We start from the raw sequence: 9317 nt of genomic DNA, 5'->3' as shown, positions 1-9317 counted from the left end.
CGCACTGTGTTTGCTTCATCTCGGTTCAAAATCAAATATTGAATTTGTTTCCCAGACTTGCACAAAATGAAATCAGTAAACAAAACAGTCAGTTTTATTCCAGTCATTAATTTCACAATCAGCACCGGCCTTGTCTGTCTTTCGATAAGCGGAACAACAGTCTCAAAACCCAAATGCCCAGAACGTGATGATACCACGAGTGTCGCCTGATCCGTTTGTACAAAGTGATTAATATTCATTCAGTTCCGAATTTCACAGACACGAAATAAAAGAAATGTATTAAAGGAAAATAACGCGTGGCTGTCATCTTATTTAATGGTACTTAATGGTACAGCGAAACGAAAGTATCAAAATTCACAGAACAGGATGAATGCACATGTGTTGCCTGATCCACAAATGCACAACTTGTCCTTGGTATGCGCAAAATTAGTATATATGAGCACAAAATACAACATTTGTAGTCACTCTATTTGCACAAATCGTATCATGTTCATAAAAATCAAAATTTCACAGATTCAAATCAAGGCATTTGTTTGTTGATAGTGAAATACATGCGTAACATGAATCACGTTCACGGATGACTGTATGCATTTGTTCATATACTTCATTGTTCCTCCAAGAGACTGTCGTCAGTCAGTCAGTTGTTCTGCACGATAGAGGGCGATGTTACATCTCACCTTCACACACGACACTGAAGTAGAATGATGAGAGAAAATCTCTGATGTTTCGCTCGCGTCAGTATAGCAAATAACTCCAGGATTTCGTTCGCTTTGTTAGTCCAGGTTTGTGTTAAATCGTTGATAAGGCTTATGTGGTTTTATTCAAGCTCATCGTCATTATCTGTCTCTGCGTCTGGATCGAGCATATGGTTGTAAGAAGTTTGAGAAGCAAACATCTCCATCACTTTCCGGTAACTTATCCATGCCGAGTGAATAATGTTATGTGGAGTCGAATTATTTGGGTGAGTTCGCAACATTCTGGTGTTTTTGTTTAGTTGGGCAGCGATTTGTTGCCTAAGTAAGTTATATTAGTGTCAAAGGAAAATGTTTCATAATTATTAAAAGATTTAAGTGATCAACTGACACTCTTCAGTGTGTCTGTCACGGCGACGAAACTTATGAAGTAATTAGAATATTTTGAGGGAACATTATGACGTGATGTTGTCATTACAAAGAATTAAACATCGACGTTTTGATGTTACTAATAGATAGATGAATAGCCTGTCCAAGTGAGCTTTTGTGGTTGTTTTCAGGTTTTAGAAAACCACAGGAGCGTTTATCTCACATATTGATAAATATTATTGACCCATTGTTTTTGTAATGTTCTGTTAATTCGAGGCTGAATAGAAGAATGTGATTGACATCTTGTTCTATTGGCCCATTATAAGTCCTGCTGGAAAAAAATCATACTAATCAAATATCTTGGAATATGTTTGGCACTTACAATAAGTAGTTCACAAATTCTGTCATCATTGAGCCTATTCACTTCTGTTGTAACCGATGCAAGTGAATGAGGGCTTTTAACAACATTCTTCAAAATATCTTCTTTTGTGTTCTGCAGAAGAAAGAAAGACATACAGGTTTGGAATGACAAGAGGGTGAGTAGGCTAAATGATGACAGAATTTTCATTTTGAAAGTGAACTACTCTTCTAAGCTGCTTGGATACCCTGACAGAATGACATTTGTACTAATGACATTTCCAAGTATTGCAACTACTGAATGTGACAGCCAAGAAAAAAACAATGTTCAAAATCACTGTAAGCAACTGCTTTGGCATTAACTTGCCTGCTCTCAAGTTATGATCCTTTATGATCTCAGTTTAGTTAAGGCTGGTGTGCTCCTCATCAAAAGATCAAAAGAATCATCACCAGTTTTGTGTATAGTCTATGAGCAGTTATTATTCAAATGTCAGAAATATGCGTTACTTATGCAAAACGACTATTAAACTGAACATAGACAGCATTAAGACAAACTACTATATAAGTTATTCGTAAAATGTAATGACTTAAAAGGGTTTTGATACCCCACGGGGACATATATGACAACTTCACTGAGTAATTGTGATTCACTGAATCTTACATATAGTCATAAATTATCATAAACATCTCTTCAATAAACTGATTAAACTACACATGAACTGTGGTTTTATCACGTAATTGAACCCCTGTGTAAAGAGAGATTCTTGAATCTAAAATATCTGTAAATGATGACTTTCTTAAATAGTCCTGTCTACAACAGTACTTCTGAGAGAAGGGGCATTGTAAAATCCAGGGTGCAATTATTTCATTATTGTCATCTCATTAAGCTGTTGTGATTGTCCATTTATAAGCCTCCCTCCAGAGCTGCCACACACAGAGTTTCAAAGAGCCTAAAAATGGGGGGATAGAAAGCTAACTGGTCAATGAGGAAAAGAGCAGCTGATGGGGGCTGCGTTCATCGGTCAAGCTGTGTGGACCCAGCAGGATGCTTTTTTAATGTAAGAGTGAGGGGCTTAAAAGACAGGGAACGCTGGTCCGCTCAGGGCTTTGCTTTATGTCCTATCTCATGAGAAGATGCGTAACATATTCTCATCTTATACTCTATATGTTATTTCGCTTTGCAGTCCTCTTTTGCATTATGTCCAGCTTTGCAGTCCTCTGTGGTATCATGTTTTGGGTTATTTACAGTTTGGCATATATGGCTTTAATTAGAGTGCGGGGTAGAGCACTGCCTCAGAAGATGTGTTCCAGATGTGGGCTGGAATTCAGAGAGCTTTGTAAAGAAAAGAAACGGTGCTCTGCAGGGGACGGCTGTAGTAACTCGAGAAAACTGACAGAATTGAGGGGGTTGAATGAAATATTCATGATCATGACTACATCTTTGGAAGAATGGTTCGTTCTGGGGGATTCTGTCCTTTTAGCTCCTGGATCTTAAAGGGGCTTTTCACCCCAAAAAAAATTATGTGTTGAATAACACAGAATGACTTGGAATATACCAGTAATCCTAAATGAATTTTACAGTAACTTCTAAAGTACTGTATGCCTGAAACCAGAGTAGAAAGGGCTCAGGAAATACCAACTTGGATTTTTTCATAAGGAAAATGCACAGACATCGCACCAAGCTTTCTAAAAGAGGCCCGTAGGACATATGAGTGCACTGCATTGAAATTCAGGTACACGGTTCACGGGGCTCTGCTCACCATATGTGCAAGGTAAAAATAATAGGCTTGGACGGCCATCACTAAGTGTGAAATTGAGGTCTACTCTATGTGAATCTAAGTGACCAAGTGTCAGCCTATATATTAGTCTTTTTAGTCAATTAAAATGAAAGAATCTCTGCCCTCCGACTCCTCAAGTGTTTTCTTAACCTGTTTTTCTTTTAGAAAAGAATTGGCCGTCGCAAAGCTTTGTTTACATTTTTGCCAAATACTTGTGCTCGATTTGCCTGTGTGGGAAGGAAAATATTCAAAACCGGCGGGGAGGTGCAAGGTTTGTATGCACGGGAGTGTGGTTTGTGGTTGTGAGCACGAATCGTCTAAGGAAAGTAGGGAAAATGAGTAACGTCGGGTCACCACAATGTCCAATCACTTCCGTTAGAGTTGCATCCAAATTTGTAAAATCCATCCTTCCTGAAAACTGAAGTAGACCCTTTAAGAGCCATCCGGGGTTAATTTACACAAACATTTGAATATTTGTATTTACGTGTGTGCTTCTGTTCCCTATTCCTTTCTAGTTCAGTGAAAGGAATAGTTTCTCTCTTTGAAGCAGTCAGCTATCATTTTCTACTGATTTCCAATGAGTTTTTAACAACTTTGGGCACTGACTGGCTTTTCAACCCCCTCCATGGCACAGAATGAGCCCCCGACGGAAGACAGGGAACTTGCCCATCTTATTATCAAATGACGCCTGCCCCTGTCGGTAGTAAGGCGGTGAGACAATAGTAGCTGGATTCTCTGGATTAGGTGACGGGGGTTGGCGAGAGGGTGGGGGGTGGTATCAGAGATTGTGAGAGAGAGAGGGAGAGAGAGCGTGCTCAGTCCTGAGAGATAGCCGGCTGAAACACACATGACGGATAAACATTCCTGCAAGCTATGTGGGAATATGATGTGAGAAACAAATGCGAATTTTACCAAACAGGCTTTAAAATAATTTTTTGGACCTTGAGGAGAGTTTCACAGAGGATGCAATAAGGAAATGCTACTTTTAGAACTTTGACACCATGGCTCGATTTTGCAGCTGTTTTGTGGCAAATAAGTAAGTTGCAGACTTTCCTTTCATTTTATTATTATACTTATGAGTTATTTTCATTGTTCCTAATCTGGTCTGTAGCACGACATTAACATGATAAGGGTTTGAAAATGTATCTCTTCTTAAAATGTGTGAAAGGAGAGTTTACAGTAAGAGTAGTGGAAGTTTATAAAAACCCTATTTTTGTTGAAATTGAAGCTTTTTATGGCGTACTGTATACACACATAATGATGTTGACGGTCGGTCTAACAGTGTTTGTTGTTCTATAATAGCGATGAATTAGGGTCTGTTTAAGAGCTCTTCTGTCTTATGGTCTCATGACATGTCCAACAAGACCCTACTCATCACTACTGTTTCTCCCAAAGCCCCTGAAAGAGCATGTTGTTTTTCCATTGGTGTTCATCCAGATTCATAAGTTTAGAAAAACATGGTTTTGTCTTTCACAGAATTTTCCTTTATTTGGTTCCTGATAGTTGAGATCACTCAGAAGAATGTACAGTGGGATATTTTGGATCATTCCTAAACAATGTTCCACGTTTACATATAAATGTAAATTGTGTAAAGAAACTGAATTCATATCTTAAAGGGTGTACTGTATATGTTATGATGGAAACCAGTTCCATCTCTGCATCTCCTTCATTCTCACACCATTTATGGTTCTTGAGCTTCACTAAACAGTGTATCTACTCAAGCGGGGAACTCGAGTCACCGTATGAAATAAGAGTCCAAATGTTTCAGTTTTGACCCTCTCCGAGCTTGTTGATTTACAGCCCAAACTTTTCAACATGTTTGAGGGTGAAGGAGTTGTTTATAACAGACTCGGAAGTCTTTTTTTTTACTTTTTAAGTTTCAGCTGTGTAATATTTTAGTCATGCTGTTTTGCTTTGGTTAACTTGTGGATTCTTCAGTAATGAATGATGTGATATTTTGCCCTGTCTACGCTCTACTACTTCAGCTTTGGTTAAGGGAGTTTATGATGTTGTGGTAGTTCAGAACAACCACAAAAGTACAGAGAGTTTCATAGGATGTCCCTGCTAACTATACAATTTAAAATGTATGTAAAATGTAAAAAAAGACATTTGCATTTACCTGTGCTACATAAATAACATGTGACTGTAATTACAGTGTTCGTTTTATTGTAAGCTGTATAGTTTTATAAATCTCCAATTTAAGTAAGATCTACGTATCACTTTTTAAGCAATTGTGGTAATTTTTTTCTAGTGAACCACAAGCTTAAACTTCAAAATGTTGTGCAGTTTCCTAAATTAAGAACAGTCTGTATAGTATCGGTTTATGCTTCCGAAGGGTTCATTTGCTAGTCATGGGCACTATATTATTTAAACCACCAGTTAAAATCTTAATAAATAAGTTGCTCGCTGGTTCAGTGAAGGGACGGTGGAAGATTAAGAACTAAATAGCAAACTGTGCTACTGTCCATATATCCCTTCAGGTATGAGAATTAGGGCCTGTTCACATTAGTGTTGGGCGATATTCTCTATAGTCAGATCGTTCAATCGCCAGCCTGTGGATTGCTGATACATGATAGTATCGAGGGGCGGGGCAATTTACGCATTTATCTATGACAAGGTGGATTGACCTTTTAAACAAGAGAAAGTAAACTTGCTGTATTTCAATATCATTAATCCAAATGCGTTATTGATGCCTGCGTGCGCTGTTCTTACTTGATTGCCAAACGGGAACAACTCGTGCGCTGGTTTTAAACCCTCACGCGCATTGTGATTCCTGCAAAGAAAAGCCAGAGCCACGCGCATCACAAGCTCTATCGTGCGCGGCAAAACTCAAACCCTTCACATTAAAAAATCTCTCTGATGCGAGGAAAAGCCAGAGCCGCACGCATTACAAGCTCTCTTGTGTGCGGAAACTCAAACCTTATAAACATTATAAACACTCTCTGACTACATAACATTGGATGTTACTGGGATGGTGATTACCTCCTGAAGACATACGTGAAATGTACCATATTTGTCGCAGTGATGTCCCAAATAACGTTTCTGGGATGTGATGAACACGTCCTAAACGGTTACATTATTAAAATTTATTTTATTTCATTTAAACAATTATCATCCCTCACATGGTGGATTAAATTCATTTCTGTGATTTAATTTGTGCGTTAAAGATTCAATTTAGCCATAATTGGAGTAATCCTCTATTCAAATATGTATAAAGCACAGTAGAACAATTAATACAACTCAACGCAGTATTTTTCATATAATATCATAATTGAAATACCTGATTCAATCATCAAATGACCATTGACCAGGTTATCTGAAGACCAGTACATCACTTTGCTACAATGTTCTCCATAGGATTAAATCACGATGTAATTTCAGGGCGTGTCTAGGACGTTTCTGGAACGATTCTAAGAAATGTATTCAGAACGTGGCCACGGTAACCATATGAAGACAAACTGGCAACATCGTCAGAACGTACTGGGTTTGATGTGAATGGACAATAACATTTAATGTATTGTAAACCGGCACATGCATTTTTTAATTTGAATATATTTTGATTGGCTGTCCATGTGTTATCATTCATCAACTGGAAAAGTTCCTCTGTATCTTTACAGTTGTGGTGTAGAATCCGTTATTATTAGAACCATTTTTTTACTTGTTATCATTCTTGGTGTGAACCAGGGAAATGTAATGTGAGACAAATGATACACAGTTATGCTACAGGATGCTTTTGCTCTCTAAGGTTATAATTGAGAGAATGAGGTGGGGACGCATGGTAACCACTTTAGCTAATGTTGTCAACTGCAACAGTGATTAGGGTTTGCTACAGTTTTTCTTTTACCAAATGAAAAGGCCTACATTGTGAACCTTGTAATCACTCAACATAAAATACATCATAGTGAAAGCAGACATATTTAAATTGATCAAATGTGACCCCAGAATTCAAGGTCAGATGAGTCTGGAACAACGAAGGCACACTTTTCTGGAAACACTTCAGCATGTTCTAAGTCGTCATCTTATTGGTTGAATTTCACAGGATTTCCAGGAGACGTGCGTGTCACGTTCTTGAACGGTCCGCCTGGAAACAACACGAAGCCGTCTGATCTAAGTAAGCTGTCGTGTTAACAACGGTTGCTATAAGAATTCATCACAATCTACTAAAACGGTTAATTCGCGGCATAAACGTATAATACTTTTGCTGCTGTAAACTTTTGACACGTTTGTGAATGTACACAGGTCTGTTACTGCGGGGACATTTCCATGCCTTGCTTTAAACATGAAGTGGCACAAAATGAAACGTGATTGGTTGCTTTAGCTGTCAGTCATATGGCCTCTTGGACGGGCCTTGGCCAAAGAAAGCGTCAAGAAAGCGGAGACTAACCTGTCCTTGACTATTGAGCAAAGCTTAAATTAACACCTCTTATCCAGAGTGACTGACAGTGCATTAAAACTGTTTGTATCATAGGAATAGAACCCATGTCTTTTGACCTTTTAAAGGGATATTTCACACCGAAAAAGAAAATGCCTTCATTTACTCACGCTCATGTTATTCCAAACCTGTAAGACTTTCTTCTGCGGAACACAAAAGAAGATATTTTGAAGAACCTTGGTAACTGAAGAACACTGGTCCCATTGACTTCCATTGTATAGACACAAAACCACAATACATTTTTCAAAATATCTACTTTTGTGTTTCACAAAAGAAATAGTCAAACAGTACAGGATTCGAAAGACATAGTTTTTGGGTGAACTTTCCCCCCTCGAATGCAGTATAATTCCAGTTGAGCTACATGAACACTGCATGAACTTCACTTATATACTAAAAAAATTCTTTGTTAGGCCTCACTTGCATCTGGCTGGCTTAACTCACACTTAACTTTCACGGCATGGATCTTTATGATGTGCAAATGAATGTGACATGTTTTTTATTAATTACAGATAAATAAAACATGTTTGAATCTAACACACCTAACATGCATGCTAATGTCTGCTGCTTGAATGCATCTTCTTTCAACTAACTCTCACTCTTACATTTCCCTCCCTCTCTCTGTGTTTTATTGCTCCCGATCGACCTAAAGTTAAGACATGAAGCGTCGGACGTCATCACAGAACTCTGGTGTTGGAGGCAACTCAAGGTCAGTCCATTAGTCTCTATAGAGCAGCGATCAGTTTTCAGTGCTCTCAACCTCTCTTCTATCACAAACACACACTGGCTGATGATAAGAAGAGGGTTCGTAATCAGAAGAAGACACACTTGGAAAAGAGGGCATATTCTTCAGTTGATTTAGTCTTTAAAAAAACTGTTCACCAATTGGAACCTCATTAGTTACTCTCTCACACGTCCAAACCGGTGCGATTTTCTTCTGTTTTTCTGAACATAAAATTTCAATATTTTTCGCAAGGCCCAAGCTCAAAGCTCATGAAAAGCATGAAAATGTAGTCCTCCTACTCCAAGCTTTGGCCTTATTTTTGTCTTTATTCAGTCAAATTCTTTCCTCTGACTTTAGGGCCAAAAACTCATGTTTGCAGAGATAAGGCCGGGTAATTGATAACAGTATTTTGGGCGAATTAACCATTTACTAGTGATAATACTTATTTACATGTGAAGTGTGTGAGACACTGTGGCTGTGTTGGTGTGGTCAGGTTTCTCAAACAAAAAGATGTTTTGAAAGTCTCACAGGGTTTACAGTATGTAGGGTCATCATCCTTTAGTTGATGGTTTACTTATCACCCTGCCCTTTACTAACAGTAAGCAGGGCTGAGAGAAACATGTAAGTCCCTGCTGAAAAATGGACAACACAACCCTACACAAAAGAAAATGTAATGTCATGAATGGTTATAATGGGAATTGTATTGGTTTTAATAGAAACTTTAATGACATTAAATGATACTATATAGGACTACCATATAAACACAGTTTCTTTAGGTTTGTATACTTTGTGACCCCAAGCTGTCACTGAAGGAGACGTGTGGACACAAGACCAGCTGTGTGAACAATCCTGGGTGATCCTTTATCCAGAGTTTGTCATGTGCCACACAATTCAAGAAGTTTTCTGGATGCAAAAACAATTAAATAAAAGCATTTTATCGAGCTTAAAAGCAACCAGGTGTATTTCTG

General features: G+C 38.2%; 1 protein-coding gene across 9 annotated transcripts in view; it reads left to right on the top strand.

Annotated features, from left to right (window-relative positions):
- The first annotated feature begins 702 nt into the window (after positions 1-702).
- zgc:66433 (uncharacterized protein LOC321250 homolog) overlaps positions 703-9317 on the top strand; it is a 31996-nt gene continuing 23381 nt past the window's right edge. For 2 of the 9 annotated variants that reach the window (XM_056769193.1, XM_056769200.1), the window contains exons 1-3: positions 4009-4232; positions 7236-7307; positions 8278-8334. In XM_056769193.1, coding sequence (XP_056625171.1) covers positions 8285-8334 — 50 coding nt within the window. In that variant the 5' untranslated portion in view covers positions 4009-4232; positions 7236-7307; positions 8278-8284. Of the gene's footprint in view, positions 962-4008; positions 4233-7235; positions 7308-8277; positions 8335-9317 lie in introns of those variants that run through there. The other 7 variants (XM_056769195.1, XM_056769194.1, XM_056769196.1 and 4 more) reach the window with 7 other exon arrangements.

This window comes from Triplophysa dalaica, chromosome 16, assembly GCF_015846415.1.
Source record: "Triplophysa dalaica isolate WHDGS20190420 chromosome 16, ASM1584641v1, whole genome shotgun sequence".
In the NCBI taxonomy this organism is placed as follows: domain Eukaryota; kingdom Metazoa; phylum Chordata; class Actinopteri; order Cypriniformes; family Nemacheilidae; genus Triplophysa; species Triplophysa dalaica.
This window is presented reverse-complemented; position numbering and strand designations above follow the sequence as displayed.